Raw genomic sequence first — 23,314 nt, 5'->3', positions numbered from 1 at the left:
TCAAGGGCTCGGCACATAAGGAAAAGGTAACTAGAAATTGCCATCTAGAAGATATGAAGGGAAGCAAAGACTCATGGAAAAAAAGAGCAAAAGATCAAAAAGCTCTGAGAACAACATCTGCTTCCTCTGCTGGAAGCCAAGCCTGGGGTAAGAGGTGTCATCCAGGTCCTGCTTATTTGATGAGCACTAGGTCTTGGGTGAGCTTGAGTGAATGAGTATTTGAAGGTTACTCTGGTTTGAGTGAAAGGAATAGTAAGGCAGACCCAAGACAGTCAATGGTGAGGCTAATTATAACAAAAATTGCTCGAGGCCTAAGCAATGGGACCCCAAACCAGGAACTTCTAGAAAGGAAAGGCCTGAAAAGATAGGAAGAAGCAAGAGGATTTGCAAAAACTTTGCTGTCAATTATATGAAATAAACCTGATAGGTTTCAATGCAAAGATGTTACACAGTTTAGTTCTATGCATAAAACTTAAGCCCCTGAACAAATTCTGCCTGAGTTCAAAGGGAGAAAAAGGAAATGAAGAAGGAAAATCACAGAAACACAGGCTAAGTAGATGGGAGAGAGATGGTAAAGTGGCCAATGTCTCTGTAAGCAGCTCCTTGGAGATACATAGCTGCAGAAAGCTGGGTGAATACAACATTGATTGGAAATGAGGTAACCACAAACACCGCTGTCTCAAATGAAAAGGGATTCAAGATCTGACCCAGAAAACAAGCATCGTAACCACCAGATAAAATTTTAATGATAAACACAAGATGCTCTACACACAAGCAAGATTGAAGTACCCAACGCTAGGTCATAAACATAAGGTCCTCTTAGAAAGAGGAGCCGGGAGCCTCTCTGACCCACAGATCACGTTTCATCTTATTGATCCACAAAACTGTGCCATCACTTTGCGTTGTGCTGGCATAATCTGTAATGTTGAGCAGACCTCAGGGGAACAGAGAGGCAGGAAAAGAAGGGCTGGCATCTGGACGTGGGGCCAGCCTGCCTTTGTGAGGTCCATGTCCAGATAAATTCATACTTGGCTTTTGAGATTAAAGTCTCCTTTATGACTCACAGTCCCTTATCAACATTCTGTGCTCAGAGTCCTCCTGACACACCAGGAGATCCCTATAAACTAGGACTCCTTTCTGAGTTACCACAGAATCTTAGAATTTGTAGACAGACCTTATGTAGCATGAGTTCTTAGACCCACATTTTAGCACTTAGAGACAGAAGCCGAAAGCCACACTGATAACTGAATGAACAGAATTCCAGATTTCAGGTCCATTCATCTTTCTAAAAACAATGGTTCTACAGCACTCCCATTAACCTTTCAGTTGTGGCCAGCAAAAAAAAGGTGTTCTTCCTAGGCATATCTAGTTTAAAGCAAAAATACTTTTTCTAGGCATAGACCACAAAACATTAAAATAATGTGTTTGGAGTTTTAACCCAAATGGTGCCCTTTATAGAATGCTTTTTTTTTTTTTTTTAAGATTTTTAAATGTATATTTATTCATGACACAGAGAGAGAGAGAGAGGCAGAGACACAGGCAGAGGGAGAAGCAGGCACCATGCAGGGAGCCTGACGCCGGACTCGATCCTGGGTCTCCAGGATCACACCCCAAGCTGAAGGTGGCGCTAAACCGCTGGGCCACCGGGGCTGCCCTATAGAACACTTCTTAAGCAAAGAGTCTTCTTTAAAGAAAAAGACTCACCTGCTACCAAGCTGTTCAGGCAAAGATTTGTTTTTGGTTTCCTCCAGATAGGAATCTCTCTTGGGGGGCTCACCCCAAAGCCAATCCAGACTCAGGGTTTTAAGTGTCCTGGTCTCTACTTAGGGCATTAAGTATACAATTTGAGATTGTGTTCAAGACCACTTCTCAACCCAAAGATGAAACTGGTCTTCTCGTTGCACATTAAAGAAATACAAAAACTGAAATACACAAACTGTTTTTACATCTCTGTTGGTAAAATAGGAAGAATTCATGAAAGAGGTTTTTGGAACAGAAGCCACAGGAATTTACAGAAGCTAAAATTAAATTTCTTGGTGATGAAGACAACCAAAAAGCCTATTTCAGGACAAATTAAGCAGCAAATACATAGTGTGTGGTGGAGAGGGAAGATTGTGTGTGGCCCCGGCCCTTTCTCATAATAACAGCTTCAGAGCAGAGAATAAGAACAGACTCTGTGCCAACACGTATTATTCTTGCTTGACTTTTTTATGTCTTCATAAAATACAGACTGTTTGCCTTAATGAAAATCCAACCTAACATGCCACAAGAGTGATTTAAAAGCTAAGAAAGACATATTGAGACAAATGGATTACAGCTCTACATTCTACACCATTCACTTCTCACCACTAACTTCAAACTCTCAAATACTGGACTACAGAATCAGAGATTTTCCACCTCAAACATGGGCTATAGTGGGAATATATGTGCTCTCAAGGGAAGATAATGTCACTGGCACGCAGAGGGTGGCACATGAAAAATGAAAGACTTCAAGGTGAAGAGTTAATTATTAAGTGAAAAATTGTTTTTGCTTACCCGGCAATGACAACGCCATCATGGGAATGCACATCACACAAAACTGCGTCAGGAATGTGTTCCAGTTCACTCACCGCGCCTTTGCGATTCTGTGTAAGGAAAAGGGGCACGCAAGTTTCTACTATTTTTGGGAATCCCCAGAAGACAGTATTTCACTTCCTGCTATGTTCCACAGCAATTTCTAACCAAGTGTATTGTGCTCAAAGTTATCAGGGTATTCCAAAGGACAAAGATGACAGCTAATAGGATAAGTTATTAGAATTTACAAGTTACTGCATGCATGAAAAGCGCTGAACCAGGAGGCATGGGACATGTGAGTCACTGCTCCCGTGCTCCTGGGGGATTACAGGATATAAAGGCAACGTGTGAGCAGACAACTACAATCCATAGTAGGCTAGCAGTGGCAAGTATCTGAAGAAATGCATAAAGTGTCTTTAGAAAGCTCAGTTCAGAGAAAGAAAGTATGTAATGATATTTTACATGTCAACAACCCTTATGAACACTCAGAGGATAAAATGATCAAATACATACAAAGAGATAAAAAATAAGGACTGGGAAACAAAGACTGAAAGGTCAGAGGCTCATGGAAATGGTATTTTTGAAGGGAACCCTAAAATCCACGACAAGTATAACTCCTGAGGGGACTAGGTGGCAGGTGGAAAGACACAAGAGGCAGATGTGTTTTCCACCATATGGCCCTTGTGATTTTTTTAATCATTTGTACAAAGCTCTTTACAGTGGACATGCTGTGTGGGAGGAGCGTTAATAACCCTCACCACCACCCAATGAGTGGGCTACTGTTAGCCATGCTTAGGAGGAAGTGGGGGCATCCAAAGGGAAAGTTGCGGGCTCTAACACTGCTTTTCATGTTTTACTAGGGGTTTCTTTCTAGAATCACAGTAAGAATTCCATCATTACAGATAGTGCATGATTTGTCATTTCACATTTCACTTATATAGTCCTCACTGTTAACAGGGCCAAGAAATGGGCCAAGACGCTCCAGAGAACATGACTCCAGTTCACTGAATTGACAAACATTTATTGAGTGCTTACAAACAAATGACTCTATGCTTGCTAGAGAAAAAAACAAGATGTTTCATATGATGTAACTTGCAACAGTTATGAAGGGCCAGATGCTTGCAGGTGGGTCTCTGAACACCTTCACTGCTGCCACTTCCAGTCGGATGAGGAGGACATATGTGCCTCCCTCCGTGGCTTCCTCTATCACCAAAGAGGAAGCAGAAACTTAACTGCTGTGCTCTCTCAGGGTGTGACATCTCTGAATTCAAGCCAGTGACACTCTAGGTCCCATGCACACATATCAAAAGTGTCCCTCCTTTCCAGACACAAAGGCCCCAGTTAATGCCCAGCTTGCCAACTCTGCCTGAATTCTAGCCTCCCCTGCCAGGGTGGGACCCAGCTTGTCTACACAGCACTGTCAACCCTTCATGGGTGCCTCTCACTGACATCCCACATCCAGGCCCAACCAAGCCACATGGGCAAGAGGGCCAGGGGCCTCCACATGAGTTTGTTACCTAGTGAGCACACAGCTCTGGGGCCAGGGTGTTTTTTATTTAGTCGTGGTGCTTTAATGGTCTATGAAAGGATGGCTATGCTAGTTCTTCTTGGAAAGGTAGTTCTCAACCAGTGACGATTTTGCCCCCCCCCGGGCGACATTTGACGTGTCTGAGGACATTTGTGGTTGTCACAACCCGGAGTAGGTAGAGAATGCTACTGGCATCTACTAGGTAGAGGTGAGGGAAGCTACTCAACCTCCTGCCACACACAGAACAGTCCCCACCAAAGAATTATCTGGTCCCAAATATCACCGGTGCTGGGGTTGAGAAACCATGAATTCAAGAAACTCTGCTCTTACTAACTTTGCTAGAGACTGTGTGAGTTTGCCCAGATCTAGAGTATCTATCACCAATCAGGTTATGAGGTGACAGGGGATGGACATGCACATAGGCAATACATTACCATTAGTAATGAGCAAAAGCTTGTTGCTCTCAAAGTCTATTAGGATGACCTTTACTGGAGTGGAGAGAGTATGTATGATTCTACCCTTTCCATATAGGGGACTATCCAGTTATCAGGTAGGAAGAAGAATCACTGCACCATTTTCTTGTCATGCCTCAAAACAGCTTTATGTAAATGCTGTTCTTGACAGTTATTTCCTATAGAAACACTCCACTGTGTGAATTCTTAGCTGTGATCTAATATTTCTGTAGAGATTTTGAAGTGATAAATGCTATGGAAGCAAGCCAGTGGGTTATGTGAGGGGAGAGAAGACAGTAGTCAGAGACATTTAAAATCTCCCTCTTACAGTTACTGGAAATAGCATTTTCAGCTCCTCTTTTGTATTCAGTTGGTGTTTTTGATTTCTTGGTCCATCAGTGTTGGCCAAAATGAAAGGAGGCTGTGCTGAGCACTACTCCAAAGACTTCAACTATCAGAGGGGAGGTTACTGGCACTCCAATCTCACCCCTCCTCTCCTAGAGAGCAGGATGCTCCCAAATTGTGGTTGAAAACAGGGGCAGATACTCTAATGGTGAACAAAATGGGCAACAAATCACCAGCAGCCAACAGGACTCTCACCACACTCCTCTCTTTGCTTTTGGCAGTTAACCTCAGGCTGTAATTGGAGGGACTCCAGGTTTAATCCAGGGCCTGGATTCCTGTGTCCTTGTAGGCTATTCTACAGGTAATGATATTGGCCATGGCCTACCTTCCAGTTGGTTCTTAACATGTGTTCCTTGGCTCGGCACTCTTGAAAGATGAGCTTCCAGCAAGAATAATCAGAGATGCTGCTCTTGGGAAGGTGCCCTTCCTGCTGGCACAGCCGGTACCAGAGCACTTCATCTTCTGCAATCACCTTCCACGTCTTGCTCACCTAAAACAGAAGTGACACAAATGTCAAATTCTGCAATTAGAGAAGCCCCTTGTCATCCAAAAATCAATCAACACCTTTATTATTGCCCTGAGTTTATGGCAGTATAAAATGTCTCATTAACAAAACACTCTGAGGTGAAAAAAAATACAAGCAAATGTTTCCAGTTTTATTTTTCAAGATTTCAAAACTGTTGTTCTACCATTTCATATCACATTTTAGATGACTTGGTTAAATTATTATATAACATGTAATAAAAATACACAAATACATAAAAGGCAAAAAATGCAAACTGCAACATAGCTATACAATCATACATATCTTTTCAGACTAGAATGTCTTTACTTTTTACCAATAGGCACTTGACTTTCCTCTTAAACAACTGAAGACTGATGGCCTCTGAAATAAAAGGCTGTAATAAAATAAATATCCATAACTCAACACTTCTGGTCATATAATTCAAATTTATATTATGTACAAAAACTTAAAAATTTTAAAATCTATATACTTACAGTCTAACAGAAAACTCAAGCTGTTCACCAGGACTATAAGATCTGATATAGAGATATTAATGTTGTGTCTGGATGGAATTTCAAATCCCAAAAGTATGTAGAGGAAATGGCCATTTCCACTATTAATATTTTGTCCTCCAAGCCTAACTTAGAGGGAAGATGGATTTACTTCCTCATAGGACAATGAACAAAGCTGGCTAGAGTGCAAAAGATGGACTCTCTTGGCAAGAGAAGAAAATGATCCACCAGATCAACATGATCCTGGGTCTGTAGCACATTCTGGTAATATGGGATTAAGTGCTCAACACTTGCTGCCCATCTAAAGGTTAAGACTCATTTCTAATAAGGTGAAAGTCGTAACCACTGACTTATAGTAACCTGTGCTCCTTAACACTCCCTTGGGGCCACTTCAAGACATTGAATACAAATAAGGAAAGGGAACATGAGACAAAGTAGGTGAAAGAGCATGTAGCATGTGTATAGCAGACTCTCATTACACCAGGGTTCCTCATTTGATGAAGTACTGATAGGTAGTTAAACTAATAGGTTAATTAGTTAACCTAATTTCATAGGTGGCAGAGTAAAGATCTCCAAAAATCTGCTCCTACAAACAAGCAATAAGAATAATACCAAAAATTGTCAAAAATCCACTTTTTCAGAACTCTGGCTATTAACTTAAGGCCTTCAACATTCTGAAGAACATTTATTCAAGAAAAACGGCCGAATCTTAGTAAGAACAACCACCTTCGTTGTTGTTTTAATGTGCACTAATCCCATCTTCCTCTGCTTCCAGCACAATAGGTGGCTCCAAGGTAGCCTTAAACACCTACAGCCTCACAACTATGGTACCTGTAAAAACCAGCGGCCTAACAGTCACCAGAAGGGCCAGATGGCTTTACAGGTCCCCACATGTGCCATCTCCAGAGAACAGTCATCATTTGACTTGACAGCTTTCTAGAAAGCTCTATCCTAGGGGCTTGTCTTTATTTGACCTGACTCAAAGCTTCCTCAGTCTTATCTTCAGTGAGTTTGTCAGAAACAATAAAGGAGAACTGTTTAACATTGTGGCTGCCTGAGGTAACATTACCAACTGGAGCTAAGAAGAGCTGACCAAAAGCTTAAAATGAAAACCTGGGGAATGAGATGTCCATAAGGAGCTTTTGAAAGGCCCCAATATATTTCTGGGACTCAATAATGCCATGCACATGTGTAGGACTATGTGTGTGCCAAGACCTAAGAAGGCCTGATCTCTCATTCTGGCTAATCCTGAAGCTTTACACAAGCACAAAGTGAAGGCTAAAACGGTTGTGAGCTGTTGGCATTGAAAACACCCCAACATACAGACAGCAGCTTAGTAAAAACTGAGAGATTTATTGCTTCAACATATTTAAGGAAATATCTGTCCAATCACTAGCTAACCATTAAGCTAAATGAACAGAGATTTCAGTGGTCACATATAACAAAAATTACAAACCAGAGAATCAGTCCAGAAAAGTCACTACAAAACAAACAGAAGCAACAAAAATAACCACCACCTAACCCTCCCAAAGGCAGAGAATCTGATTTCCAGAGTTGCTCATTATTTTAAAAGTCCATTTTTTAACCAAAAAAAAAAAAAGTTTAAACATGCAAGGGAACCGCAAAATATGAATCATATACAGGAAGAAAAAGTGGCCAACAGAAATCATCCCTGAAGAAGTCCAGACTTTGGACCTATTATAAGTAGGTCCGGAATATCAAAGGAAAGTATGTTTAGGAAAATAAAGTTATGAGCACAATGTTTCACTAAGTACAAGATATTGATAGAAAAAAATTTTAAATAGAAGTTTTAAAGTTGAAAAGTATAGCAATAAACAAAAAATTCAGATTTGAGCTAGAAGAATCAGCAAACTTAAATTAAGATTGGGATGCCTGAGTGACTCAGTGGTTGAGCATCTGCCTTCAGCTCAAGGCGTGATTCCAGGATCCAGGATTGAGTCCCACATCAGTCTCCCTGAGAAGAGCCTGTTTCTCCCTCTACCTATGTCTCTGTCTCTCTCATGAATAAATAAATAAACCTTTAAAAAATAAATAAAATAAAATTAAGATTATCCAGTCTAATAACAATGACAGAAAGTCCCTCCCCAAAATGAGCAAAATAACAGAGCCTCAGAGACCTATAGAATACATCCATGTGGACCAACATAGGTATTATGGGAGTCCCATAAAAGAAAGAGAGGAAGGGGTAGAAGGAATATCTAAAGAAATAATGGCTGGAAACTTCCCAGCTAGGATGAAAAACATTGATCTATCACTAAAGCAGTTCATCAAATTCCATAAAGGACGAACTCAAAGAAATTCACATCTAGACACATCATAAACTGTTGAAAACCAAAGACAGAATCATGAAAACAGCAAGAGAAAAAGACTCATTGTGTGTACTTCTCATCAGAAACCGGGAGGTCAGAAAGCAGTAGGCCGGCATATTCAAATTACTAAAGGAAGAGATTGCCAACCAGTAACTCTATATCTAGCACAACTATCTTTCAAAAATAAGAGAAATTAAGTTATTCCAAGATAAACAAAAATAAGATAATTCATCACTAGTAGACTTGTCCTACAATAAATACTAAAGGGAGTCCTTTGGCCTGAAATACAAGGACTCTAACAGTAACTCAATCCACATAAAGAAATGAAGTAAATTAGTAAAGGTCATTATAAGGGTAAATATAAATGACAGTATAAATATATTTTTGCTTGCAACATTTTTCTTCTAATTGAAAGACAACTGCTTAAGTATAAAATTGTATTGATAGGCTTATAACAATAAAGACATAATTTGTATGAAAGAATAGTACAAAGAAGGGAGAGGCAAGTTATATTGTAGCAGTTTTGGTATACTATTAATTTGGCATTAATATAGATTGTTTTAAGATGTCAGTAGTAATCTCTGGGCAGTTATTAAGAACTTTAAAAGGTGTACTAAAAGAAACAAAGGAATTAAAATAGCTAGAAAAAGGTCTATTTAAACACAAAAGGAGGCAATAATGAAGAACAAAAAAGACATAAGACATATAGAAAATACCAAAATGGCAGATATAAATGCTTCCTTATCAGTAATTATATTAAATGTAAATGGACTAAGCACTCCAATCAAAAGACAGATTGGCAGTATAAATAAACATGACCTAATGATAACCAGTCTACAAGATATATACTTTTTTTTTTTTAAAGTACACTCTACACCCAAAATGGGGCTCAAACTCATGACCTTGAGATCAAGAGTTGCATGCTGACTGAGCCAGTCAGGTGCCCTGAGACATACATACTTTATTTTTAAATTTTTTAAAGGTTCATTTACTTTATTTGAGAGAGAGTGAAAGAGCCAAGGCAAGGGGCAGAGAGAGTCTTAAGCAGACTCCATGCTGAGCCTAGAGCCCGACAGGGAGCTCAATCTCATGACCCCAAGATCATAACCCCAGCCAAAACCAAGAATCAGATGCTCAGCTGACTGTGCCACTCATATGCCCCACAAGACACACATACTTTAGATTTACATGCACAAATAAGAATAAAAAGGATGGAAAAAGATATACCATGGAAATAACTGAAAAAGAGCTGGAGTATATATACTAATACCACTTAAATTTTAAGAAAAAATGGTTACCAGAGACAAAGGATATTTTTATAATGAGGGCCAATCCATCACAAAGACCTAATAACTGTAGACATATATACCTAAAAACAGAGCCCCTAATACAAAAAGCAAAAAGTGATAAAACTGAAGGAAGAAACCTAAGTTCAAAAGAACCAAAAAAATCATACAAAGTATATTCTCTGACCACAATGAGTGAAATCAGAAACTGATAACAGAAGGAAATTTGAGAAATTTACAAATGTGTGGAAATCAAAGAACACGTTAGCATGCTAAACCACCAATGGGTCAAAGAAGTTGAGGAAGACTAGAAAATACTCTGCAATGAGTGAAAATGAAAATGGAACATACAAAATCTAGGAGGCCCAGTGAAAGCAGTGCTTAGAGGGAAGTATATAGCTATAAACTCCTATAATTTAAAAAAAAATCCAAAATCATAATCTAGCCTTCCAATTTAAACTAGAAAAACTAAACCCAAAGCAAACAGAAAGAAAAAGAAAAAACTACAACAGAAGTAAGTGAAATAAAAAGAGAAAACGAAACAAATAAAAGCTGGATTTGAAAAGATGACCAAAATTGGCAAACCTTCAGCTAGACTGACTAAAGAGGGAGGCAGGGGTGAAGGGAAAAGAGTCAAATTACTAAAATCAAGAAGGAGAGGGGCCATCACTAAAAGAATTATAAAGGACCACTACGAACAATTATATGCCAACAAATTAGATAAACTAGATGAAATGGACAAGTGTTTAGAAAAAAGACACAAAGTACTGAAGTTAACTCATGAAGAGTTAGAAGAAATAGAAATCTGAATAGCTTTATAACAAGAAGTTACATTAGTGATTAAAAAAAAAAACTCTGCACAAAGAAAAGCTCAGGCATAGATAACATCACTGATGAATTCTAAATGTTTAAAAAGAATTTTTTAAATGGTTAAAACTAAATTAAAAGAAATTTTAAAAGAATTCTACCAAATGTTTAAAAAGATTAATTAGCTAATCATTCACAAACTCTTCTAAAAAAATAGAAGAGGGAACACATCCCAGCTCATTTTATGAGACCAGTGTTTCTAACACCCAAATCAGACAAAGACCTCACAAGAAAACTACAAACCAACATCCCTGATGAACATACACAAAAAACTTCAACAAAACTCTAGCAAACTGAATCTAGCAACCTACAAAAAGGGTTATATGTCATGACCATTCGCAATTTGTCTCAGAATTAATTGCAAGGCCAGTTTAACATACAAATATCAATCCTAGTACTAGGATAAAGAACTAAAACCATGCAGTTCTCAGAGATTAACAAGCACTTTAAAATTAAATTGAGGGGGCAGCCCTGGTGGCGCAGCGGTTTGGTGCAGCCTGCAGCCTGGGGTGTGATCCTGGAGACCCGGGATTGAGTCCCACATTGGGCTCCCTGCATGGAGCCTGCTTCTCCCTCTGTCTGTGTCTCTGCCTCTCTCTCTCTGTGTCTACGAATAAATAAATAAAATCTTTAAAAATTTTTAAATTAAATTAAGGGAATTTTTTGAACTCATGTACAGTGTAGATTTATTTTAAATATAAAGTAGAGTGCCCTTATATAATGATGTCCCTAAGGAGATTTAAAGTGATAGGGAGATTATATATATATAATAATAAATATATAATATAATTATATAATTATTAATTTATATAATTATATAATATATAATATAATTATATATTTATTATTATATATATATTTGATAAAGTTTTTAGGAACATGCTTCAAAGTCACCTGCATTATCCAAGGAGCAGCAGGCTATAATAGCAAAACCAGTGATGGGGTACCTGGGTGGCTCTGTCAGTTAAGCTTCTGATCCTTTGGCTCAGGTCCTGGGATGGAGCCCTGTGTCAGGCTCCCTGCTCAGCAGGGTATCTGCCTCTTCCCTCCCTCTGCTCTTCCTCTATTTCTAATTAAAAAAAAAAAATCTTTTTAAAAAAATTAAAAAGAAATAAAGCCAGTTACACTTGTGAAAAAAACAACCCAAAACCTGATTCTAATGTCTGGTCTTTCACTAGTTAGCTGAGGTATTATGACAAAGCCATAAGCTTCTCTGGTACCTCTTCCCTCTTCAGCAGTGGGGAGGAATCAGACATCCTGAAACGTTCCTTACAATACCAAATTCTGGGACTTAGGGGACGTTGTTTTCTCATTCTTAAAAAGTGAATCATCATACGCCACCACCAACAGAGCTGTTGTGTATCTATCTCAAAGAGCTCAAGAAAAGTACTCCGCAAATGTAATTCTTTACACATATGCCACACACTACTACAGATCACTATGGATAACACTACTGGAAGCACAAATTCATTACAAAACTACGCTACTCCAGGGGCACTTGGGTGGCTCAGTTGTTTAGGCAGCCAACCCTGGATTTCAGCTCAGGTCCTGATCTGAGGGCTGTGAGACTGAGCCCAGCATCAGGCTCCCCACTCAGTGGAGAGGCGCCTTGTATTCTCTCTGCTCCCCCCGACTCACTTTCAAGTGCTTGGTCTCTCTCTCTCTGAAATAAATAAATCTTAAAAAAAAAAAATATGCTGCTCCAATTGTTACTTTGAGGAAGTCATCAGCCGCCTTGTATTTTTAAAATGACTTTTATTAAATCTATGATGGGTTTCTACTTGCCCCATGGCAGCAGAAAGAGGCTAGCATTTATGAAGTAAAACTCAGAATCCAAGAATTCAGATTCGGTGTCAAAATTTCTGATTTCCCATTTCAAGCAAATTATACTAAGAGCAATTATTATTTCAATACTTTATTCAACCAAAAGTATGTCAAAGCATACTGACTCACAGAACATTCTAATGGCACATGAAAATTATGGCTGCCTTAACTACATTTTTGCTGTATATGTGGGCATGCAAGCTCTAGTGCAACAAGTAATCACAAAGTCATCTTCCCTGTAGGCACTGACACTTTGCATGGAAGCCACAACATGAGAAGTCATATCAGGTAGCATAAAGAAGTGCAAGGCTTTAATCACTTTTCTAAACCAAAGTGCCATGCTGTAATGCTAAAGGTATCACACTGGCTGAAGTCTTAAATGGTTTAGAAACTGAAGAAATAAGAGGGGTCTTGGAGATCAACCAGGAGCAACTCCCCGTCATATGAGGAGGGCTCCTCCTAGCAGCCCTGGGTGGTGAGAGGCTTCTGCAGAGAGCTAAACTTCCAAATCAGTCTGATCCACTGCAAAACAGTCTGGCTGTTAGAATGTGCTTCCTCTCATGGCCCTAATTTTGCTTTCTGAAGAAATCTCTATTCCTTCTTCCAGCTGACAGCTTCTCAAGGGGTCAAAGACACCATCATAATCCCTCCCTTAGTCATTTCATTGGCCTAAATATCACCCATTTCCCTCAACTGTCATAGGACTAGACTAGTTCCTGCACCCCTTGTCTCTGAATGCACCCATGTATCTGTGCACATATGGTGTCCCTCTTCAAATGCGGTACTCAGGACAAAACAATACCCCAAATGGGAGCTGTCAAGTGCCATGAAGAGAAAAATTTTATCAGACAGTAATTTGCTGCTTCAATCATTGTAAATATTCCAACATGGCTACTAAACTAACAGTCCACCAAAGCTTCTGGAGTCTGTTTATTAAACATTTAAGGCAAACGAAAAATATTACAAACACACATGGACTTGTCACCCATTTTTTAAAAAGATTTTATTTATTTATTCATGAGAGACAGAGAGAGAGAGACAGAGACAGAGACACAGCTAGAGGGAGAAGCAGGCTCCATGCAGGGAGCCCGATGTGGGACTCAGTCCTAGGTCTCCAGGATCACGCTCCAGGCGGAAGCAGATGCTAAACTGCTGAGCCACCCGGGCTGCCCCATTGTCACCCATTTAATAAGATATTACTAATAAACTTGAACTCCTGTGCATCTGTCTGCACCTTCTCCGCTGCTGTAAGGGTAAACTAAATTTGGTGTCCATCATTTTTTAGAGTGGTTTTGTTTTAAGAGAGGGGGAGAAGGGGAGCAGGGCAAAGAAGAGGGGAGGGGCAAAGAGAGAATCTTAGGCAGGCTCCAGGCTCAGCATGGAGTCTGACACAGGGCTTGATCTCAGGACCATAAGTTCATGACCTGAGTCAAAAAAAATGCTGAGCCACCCAGGTGCCCCTATTCTTCAGAGTTTTGTTGTTTTAAAATTTTATTTATTTATTTGAGAGAGTGAGCACAAGCAGGGGCAACAGCAGAGGGAGCGGGAGAAGTAGGCTCTCTGCTGAGCAGGGAGCCTGATAAAAGGCTCAATTCCAGAACCCTTCAGAGTTTTTTAAAACACAAACTGCAATTAAATAAAGTCCCCTGTTCTTACTTCCACTGTATTCATTTTTTAAATCTAATTTTACATCCCATTAAAATTAGCTCAGGGATGCCTGGGTGACTCAGTGGTTGAACATCTGTCTTGAGTTCAGTTTGTGAATCTGGGGCCCCGGGATCAAGTCTCACATCAGGCTCCCTGCATGGAGCCTGCTTCTCCCTCTGCTTGTGTCTCTGCCTCTCTCTTTCTGTGTGTATGTTTCTCATGAATAAATAAATAAAATATTTAAAATAAGTAAATAAACCTCAGCTCATTGCACTCACGCCCAGCACTTTAGAACATCTGGGAACCCCAACTCTGTCATCTGTTGCATTAGCTACTTCTCCCATACATAAGTCAACTGATAGTCTGTGGGCCTTTGTGTCTTAATTATTTAAAAAAAAAAAAAAAAAAGTTACCCAGGATGAGGCTGAGGACAGAGCCCATGGCAAACCACTAGAGCTCACCCCTCCACCACCTCCCACTCCCCCGGCTGACATGGATCCATCAAGCAGCCCACCCTGGGCCTGGCCACAGCATCAGTTACAAATCCACTTAACCACACTGTCATCCCACACTTCTCCATCTTAGCCATGAGGGCATCAGGGAAACAAACCCTCATCTGATCACAAGTGGGCAGGCGGTAAAGAATAAGAGAATGGCTCAGAACACCAGGGCTCCAGTTCTGACTAGACCGAGCACCACGGCTTTATTTTTGGCGTGTTCAAGCCACAGGTGAGCCTGCCCCAGACATGAGCGGTATCTGTCCATCTGTCTGTGCCAGAGTGATTCTGAGAACTAGGCAATCACAAACAACAGATCAGGACAGGCCAACATCAACTGTGATGGGGCCAGGCCACAACTCAAATAATTCCAAAGCAGAGAGCCTCCCTATCAGGCCTCTGGGATTCAGGATTACATAAAGCAAGAGATAAAGGCTAACAGATGGAGACCCTAAGGGGTCCTCAAAGGCAGAAAGTGCTAGTGAAACACAGGGCAGCTTTGGATACCATGAACCTTTGTTGGTAAAAATTATGAAATGTAAAATTTCATCAAAACTCTGAAATAACTGGATAAAAGACTCAAGGTAGCCTAGAGGTCATATAACTTGGTAGGCATTATTACACAGACCAGCACTTCCCTAAGCATGCTCAATGGAACAGCAGCTCCTCAAGGAGTTAGTAAGTTAGTAACCTTACAGGGTTCCATGGTCAAAGGAGTTTGGGGAACGCTGGCTTAACCAAAACCAAGCAGAGTTATTTGCTGAAGAACTGAGAGCTTTCCTGGCCTGATTCATGCTGTAGAGCTCTCATAAGGACAGGAGAGCTGCATTCTCCAGATGTGTTTGGCTCCTGACCTCTTCTTATGAGGATGGTCTCAAAAGCCTCAGTGCTCTGCAAAAGAAACTTGAGAGGACACCAACACGGCCTTCAGGTGAGCTGGTTAAGATATGTTTTGGGCATGAAGACCAGCAATTCTCATCTACCTGCCAGACAGACATCTTGCACATGACACCCCTCCTTCCCCCACAGTGGAGAAGGTACAGGGAAAAGTTCAGGTCTCTGCCCTTACAGTCAGTTGGATCCCTAGCCCCACCCCAGGTACAGGGCAACCTCTTTAATTCTAGAGTCCAAAAATTAGCTACAAGGCTGCTAATTAGATGGAGCCTCTCCATCAGCAGCAGCATTTTAGGAAAACCCAAATGCTCAGTGATTACAAACTAGAAGACCCCAATTAAATGAAACATTCTGGAGGAGTTTTCATGAGATCTACTGTCATATAGTACTCAGCCACTTTAAAACAGAGGAACTTTTCAGGAAGCCTTTCAAGAAGTCACAAATATATCAGATCTTGAAAACACTGGAAGTGGAAAATAGATTTTTCTATCAGTTGCAAAGAAAATGCTAAGTCACCTTATACATCACGATCTGAAGTTTGTATAACAGGGTTATGGGATGAAAAATGGAGGTCAAAAAGTTGATGTCTCAGTGCATCATTCCCACTGCACAGGTTTATTCTGTGGAAAGTAATATTCAGGATAAAGTTTAAACCCTGGATAACAAACAATAATCTCTTTAAGGGATTTATAAAAGCTAGAGGTGAGAATTACTTCCAAAAAGGGATCAGGACTGTACCTACAATTAGGTATTAAACACAGAAATGTGCCAACAATTTCTTTGGCAAACTGTAAAGGGAGGGTGTCTTTTCTCTACCCTTCTTTTAAAGGAGCACAAAAATGACAGGCTCTAAGAATGTCTTTTAATCCTGGGGGGGTGAGGGGGGGAACAAGTAAGACCTATACAAACTTACACAATTTTAAAGATTCTCACCAAAAGGAAAGCTAACAGTTTTGATTTCTTACATTTTATTAAATCTAGCAAGTTTACAAGCCTGAATTTTCCAAAGGCCTAATGGTCTTTCTTCAATACACAAGGACTAGAATGGCCCTGCCCAGTAAAAGCCCCACTGAGTGAGCCTCAGCTGCGAGAATTTGCTAATAAAAGTGTCTCCAGCATTTTGCTTTATAGCACCACTGTGAATTGCAGCATTAAAAAAAAAGAAGAAGAAAAAAAAAAAACAGCCCTTGGCTCAAAAACTAGCTTTATTAACTCTGCCTGGATTAGGGTTACCAGTGAGGCCCACAACAGGGGGAAACACATCATTGTTCTAGTCACATGTTCACAAATCAAGTCTATTTGGAAAGAACATACCATGTACGGACAGTTCCACATATACTGATTATCTCAATTTCCTTATTGCCTCTCTCCCCATTCACTCTTGAACCCACTCACTTTCGCCCCTCCCCCCCACTGTGCCATGGATTCTGGTCAATATTACCAGTGACCTCCAAGTTGCTAACCCCAATGGTCATTTCTCAGTCCTATTTGACAAACAGTGACACTCAGCACCTCTGATCCCTTTCTCCTCCTTGAAAAGGTTATCCCTTGGTTCCAGGGGACTAGGTTTCTGGGTTTCTTCCCACATCACAGGGAATGCATCTTCTCTAACTCATCTTGGCCTCTAACCACTGTGATGTGATGGGGCCCAATCCCTAAAACCCCTCCATATATACTCCCTTCCCTAATGACCTTGTCCAGTTGCCTGGCTTTAAATACCAATGATGTGGGGCATCTGTATAACTCAGCTAGTTAAGTGTCCAGTTCTCTGCTCTTGATTTCAGCTCAGGTCATGAGGTTAAGCCCTATGTCAAGCTCTGCATGCTCAGAGAGGAGTCTACTTGAAATTCTCTCTCCCTCTATTCCTCCATCTCCCTTACCTCAGAAATAAATCTTTAAAAATACATACATACTGATGATATGCTCCCAGCTCCCAAATTCATCTCTAGCCTCACATCCCACTATGGATCTTCCCCCAAAACTTTCTCATCTCACCTTCTCTCCCTTGTCAGTAACAACTATCCCGTCCACCCAGTTGTTCAGGCCCAATACTCCCGAATCACTGCTCCATGTGGACCAACATAGGTATTATGTCTTTCTCTGCCTTCACCCAGTCCATCAGCAGTTCCTACTCCACCCACCTCTAGGTCAATGCACTCCAAGCCACCATCTCCTGTCATCTGGGTTAGTTCAGTAGCTTTCTCCTGGTCTCCCAGCTGCATCCTTGTCCCCCTCTGGTCCAGTCCCCACATTACAGCCAAAATGATCCCTCTCAAAAGGTAAGTCAGACCTTGTCACTTCTCTGCTCAAAACACTTGAATGGTTTCCCACCTCCTTCAGAAGGAAAGTTCAAGATTTTTTAATGGACTTAAGTGCCTTTTCACATTTTAACTATTTCTTTTTCCTTTTGTCCTCATCTGCTCATTATACCCTTGCCAGTATTGGCTTCCTACTGATGCTCTAACAAATTACCAGAAACTTAGTGGCTAAAAACAATACACATTTATTCTCTAATGGTTCCAGAGACCAAAAATCTAAAATCAAAGTAGAGGTGGCAGGGCTGCACTCGTTCTAGAGGCTTTGGGGGAAAAATCTGTTTCTTCCTTTTTTTCCAGCTTCTAGAGGCCACCTTATATTCCTCGGCTTTGTGGCCCCTTCCTCCATGTTCAAAGTCAGCAATACAGCACCTTATCTTTGACCTCCAGTACCTCCCTCTCATAAAGAGCTCTGTAATGACACTGAGCCCACCTGGATCATGCAAGAGACCCATCACATCTCAAGATCCTGAACTTCCTCGTATCTGCAAAGGTCCATTACCACAAGAGGTAACATAGTCACAGGTTCTGAGGATTAGGACACCTGGGAGAAGGAACATTATTCCGCCTATTATATCCGAGGCACTCTGACTTTGCTGCTGTTTCTTAAGCAGAGCAGGTGCGCTCCACCTCTAGGCCTTTGCCAAAAACCTGCACAGCTTCTTTCTTTCCTCCTTCAGGTCTTTGCCTCAAGGTTACCCTTTCTATGAAGTCTTCCCTGGCCACTTCACCTCTGGGGGTTTATGTTTTCTCCATAGCACTTTCTACCATCTGGAGCATACTCTACTTAACTAGGTGCTTCCTGCATAGAAAGTAAGCTCTGAGAGGTGAGTTGTATGTTCTGTTCTCTGTTGTACTGTCTAGAGTAGTGTATGACACATAGTAGGCTCTGAAAGTAACTGAAGGAAATGAAAAAGTCCAACTTTTAAAAATTCAACACTTAAAAAGAGCTGCATTGCTTTTATTTTCACTGGTTGGCTTCTTGCATGTACTGCCCTCAAGAGGCTCAGACTTTCTTATTAAATTCTAGCTCTTGATTTCTGGTTTGTTTTGCTTTCTTCTTGTAAACTTTTTAATTATAAACAACTTCAAACACACAAACACTGAAGTGAGCAGTGTGAAGAACCTCATGTCCCCAGGACTCTGTTCAAATAATTACCAATGCTCCACCATTCTTCTTTCACCTAGCTGCCCATCTTTCCTCCCAGCATGGTTGCTTTCCTGACACCCCATGGTTTTTAAGGTTTTTAAAAAAGATGTATTTATTTATTTGAGAGAGAGAGAAAGGGAGAGAGCACATGTGTGCATGAGCAGTAGGGGCAGAGAGAGAGAGAGAGAATCTAAAGCAGACTCCCCACCGAGTGCAGAGCCCAGTGCAGGGCTCTGTTTCATAATCCTGAGATCACGACCTGAGCCGAAACCAAGAGTTGGATGCTTAATAGACTGTTCCCCCAGGCACGACCGCCCCCACCTGTGACCACCTGTTAAAGGGGGCAGCATTACAACATGGCAAATTAAAAGGAAATCCCTAAGGGCACCTGGGTCCCAGGCAGGCACATGTCTCCCTTGGAGGCAGTCAGGTGGCAAAGGCAAAAATGAAGAACTAAAGGAACACTGTGAGCAGTTACAGATTTTCAGAGTTATGTCTGCTATGAAAAAAAAAAAAAATCAATCCAGCAGTACTTGGCTGGGGATTCCCAACTTTAAAGACTTTGTGAGAATCTTCAGCTATAGAAAACCTCAGATTTTAGTTGCTCCTATTTGGATATCTGGGAAGTTCATAAGATCACATTTTCCTTAAAATCTGAAATATCAGGGGTGCCTGGCTGTTCAGGAGGTAGAGTGTGCAATTTGATCTCAGGGTTGTGAGTTCGTACTCCACATTGGATCTACAGCCTACTTAACAACTTGAAATATTGGGGCGCCTGGGTGGCTCAGTCACTTAAGCCTCTGACTCTTGATATCACTCAGGTATTGAGCTCAGGGTTGTGAAACAAAACAAAACAAAACAAAAACAAAAAATCTTAAAATACTGGAATATAATTTAGTGGGGTTTAGTTCCAGATTTATTTATATTGGTAACACCTATTTCTTGCTTGCCAATTTTACTATACATCATAAGTTCTTAACTTTCATCTCTACCCACTTTTTCTTTATTGCTTCCCTTCTGCACAATTTCCTACTTTTTACTTGAAAAAATGTGACATTGTTGGGACATCTGGATGGCTCAGTGAGTTAAGCATCTGCCTTGGGCTCAGGTCATGACCCCATGTCTGGCTCCCTGCTCAGTGGGGAGCCTGCTTCTCCCTCTCCCTCTGTCATTCCCCTTGCTTGTGCTCTCGCTCTCAAATAAAATCCTTTAAGAATAATTTTTTTTTAAGTGACATTGTTACCTACGCAGCTAGATTTCTAAAATTATACTTTAGGAAATACACAATAAATAAAATACAATTTAAAAACTTTTTAAAAGACAAAATTGGGCAGCCCAGGTGGTGCAGCGGTTTGGCGCCGCCTGCAGCCTGGGGTGTAATCCTGGAGACCCAGGATCGAGTCCCACATCGGGCTCCCTGCGTGAAGCCTGCTTCTCCCTCTGTCTGTGTCTCTGCCCCTCTCTCTCTGTGTCTATGAATAAATAAATAAAATCTTTTTAAAAAAAAGACAGGGGATCCCTGGGTGGCGCAGCGGTTTGGCACCTGCCTTTGGCCCAGGGCGCGATCCTGGAGACCCGGGATCGAGTCCCACATCAGGCTCCCAGTGCATGGAGCCTGCCTCTCCCTCTGCCTGTGTCTCTGCCTCTCTCCCTTTCTCTCTCTGTGACTATCATAAATAAATAAAAAATTAAAAAAAAAAAAGACAAAATTATAGAGATAAGAACAGATTGGTGGTTGCAAGGGGCCAGGGATGGGGAGGGGGCAGAGGTGGCTGGGCCGTAAGAGATAGTACAAAAGATTCTTTGATAGATGTTGTATACCTTTACTGTGTGGTCACACAAATACATACCTGTAATAAAACTAGGTAGAACTAAATATACTCACAAATAAGTTTATGTAAAACTGATGAAATCTGAGTAAGCTCTGTGGACTGTACTAATGTCAGTGTCCTGGCTTTGATTTTACTTCTGTAGGTATGCAAGATATTGCCAATGAAGGAAACTAAGGGAAAAGAACACAGGACCTCTTCATACTATCTTTTGCAACCACTCGTGAATTTATAATATTTTAGAAGTTTTAAAAATGAGTGTTAGTAAATCCTAAAACAATTACTTGTCAGAATTATGTCTATTTCATATAACAGATTTTATTCTTCTCATAAAAAATTTGTAATTTTGAACTGAACAATTTTTTAATTGTTATCTATTTGAAAACATGATCTTTTAGAGTGCCAGGAATCCTGTGGGTGCATACATACACGAAACCATAAAATTATAAGTAGCAAAATGATAAAGCTGTTCAATGACTCGTCCAATGCATAACTTTGCTTACTAAAAGCCACACTGTTTTCAAGACCTCTCAACCTGAAACACTCCCATAGGGACACTAAATCCCTTAAGAGACAACTATTGATAGCAAGGAGCTAGACAGGTCAGCATCAGAAATACACAAGGATCACAAACTAATGTAGTAAGACTTTAGTTCTGAAAGCTTAAAGCCCACAAAGCAGAAAAATAGGGGACGCAGAAGGGAGACACAAAGTCAGAGCAAAATCACTTCTCCAGCATAGTTTGTGGCATAATTAAATCTCAAAAAGTTCCTCCCAATCCGGGTTCCTTACTGTTAGTCAGTTACCAATTTGGCATAAAGATCTAAGCAAACAGGTTTTCTCCAAGGGCACACATATAGTTCATGGTGCCAACTCCAGTATAACTGGCCCAATTTCACTAAAATCCCAAGGCGGCTTGATTAAAAGAGAAAAAGAGAGAGAGACAGACAGAGCAAGCCCCCTCTAAAATCAAATCATAAAGCAGCAGGATATTCCACTCAACAGAAGGATTTTTTCCTGGTTTCAAAAATAAAAACACAAGAAACAAATGAAAATGCTACTCTATTACTTTGTGGCTGTATTTTAATTCCTGAAAAAACAAAGCCAATTCTAAAAATTACCAGCCATCCATTGTCATCTTCATGCAAAGGCACTATTAAAAATAAATAAATCCTGGCTTCACAGACCAGAGCCACTTGGGGGTTCTGTTTAAGAATATTTTCTATGCTTGTACGTGTGCTCTAAAAATTAGGTTGAAATGAAAAACAATAAACAAATCCAACTGGCCAAAAAGAGAAGAATTCTGGTGGACAATTGGACCACTGTGTTGCAAATTAAACTGTTCACACCTGCAGAATAATCTCACCAGCATAACCAATCTATCCTGAAATGTAGCCCCCTTGTACCAAAAGGGGGATCTCTTCTTCCACTAGATCCTATCTTTTACTGATAAACTCTTTGGATGAGAAAACCAGCAGCAGATGTGAAAGCCACATGGCCCTCTACAAAGCAGGAGAGCAAAAAGCAATGTTAAAAGAAATGTTCCTTAAACAGCAGCTCCCTATCAAGAATGAAGATTTTATCATCTAATGCTGACTTTGTGGAAAGCAGCTAGCTATCAGACCCTGTTCCAAGACTTCAGCTAACAGCATCAGGCTGAAATCCAGGAGTTGGACTCATTTAGCTACACTCTTGTTTTCGACTCTTGGGAACAGGGCCAAAGTGTAAAGTTAGAATAGAACAAATCCAATTTCCAAGGGAAAGAAGAAGACAATATAGGTACTCTTGCTTAATGCAATTGATAGGCTCTGAGCACGGTTTACATTTCAGTACATTTTTACTTAGTAAATTTTAGCCCTGGAATAATTTCTTCCATCATTTCCTAAAGATTCCAGACTCTGCATTAAAAAATATTTGCCAACACCCCCATACTTAAAATTGTGGCAATCAAGAACACTGAAAGATTTTTCAAATTCATATATAGGTAGAAAGTTTTGATTAAGCAAAACTGCTTCATATGGTGTAAAACCATATGTTTTAAATTGTCCTATATTGTGTGTGACTTCATTGAATTGCCAGAGGTAGCAAGCTCTAAAGTCTAAATTTAGCTACAGTATGCACTTCTCAAACTGCCTTTATGTTTTTAAGTTCACTTCTTGGGGGTGGTTTGGATTTTTTTTTTATTAAGTTTATTTTTTAAGTAATCTCTACACTCAACTTGGGGCTCAAACTCACAACCCCGAGATCAAGAATTGCATGCTCCTGTGACTAGCCAGGCAGGCATCCCTGGATTTTTAGTATATAGTTCTGGTACCACTCCATTTGCCTGATCCCTTTAAGGATGTAGACAGCTGTGTAAAATGTAATCTAGAATCCAGGTGCAAAATGGCAGCCAGTAGACAAATTATTTCTTTAGGAGTTATAGACAACAAACACTCTAGTGTCTTCTGGGGAATACAGTTGTTCATGAGAGTCAAATGGTTAGCAATCATATATTCAACTTAGGAGAAATTGTACACTTCACCAATTATACTCTTCACCAAAAAGAAGTGAATAAGAGACCTAATTTAATGGCATAAACTCTTGCCTCTGCAAGTGTGGTCCAAGCCACACGGAAATTACCTGGTTAGAAATGCAGAATATCAGGCCCTACCCAGACCTCTGAGTCCGAATTTGCATTTTATCAAGATTTCCTGTGACTCGTGTACACAGTAAAGTGT

At 40.4% G+C, this 23,314-nt stretch overlaps 1 protein-coding gene across 1 annotated transcript in view; it reads right to left on the bottom strand.

Moving 5' to 3' along the window:
- FBXW8 (F-box and WD repeat domain containing 8) overlaps window positions 1-23,314 on the bottom strand; it is a 120,955-nt gene that overhangs the window by 81,374 nt on the left and 16,267 nt on the right. The window contains exons 3-4 of the mRNA XM_038575223.1: window positions 5,264-5,428; window positions 2,536-2,624 (exon numbers count right to left, since the gene is read on the bottom strand). Of these exons, the coding sequence (XP_038431151.1) occupies window positions 2,536-2,624; window positions 5,264-5,428 (254 nt within the window). The remainder of the gene's footprint in view (window positions 1-2,535; window positions 2,625-5,263; window positions 5,429-23,314) is intronic.

Source organism: Canis lupus, chromosome 26 (assembly GCF_011100685.1).
Source record: "Canis lupus familiaris isolate Mischka breed German Shepherd chromosome 26, alternate assembly UU_Cfam_GSD_1.0, whole genome shotgun sequence".
In the NCBI taxonomy this organism is placed as follows: Eukaryota; Metazoa; Chordata; class Mammalia; order Carnivora; family Canidae; genus Canis; species Canis lupus.
Note: the sequence above shows the minus strand (reverse complement) of the source record. Positions and strands in the feature narration are given on the sequence as shown.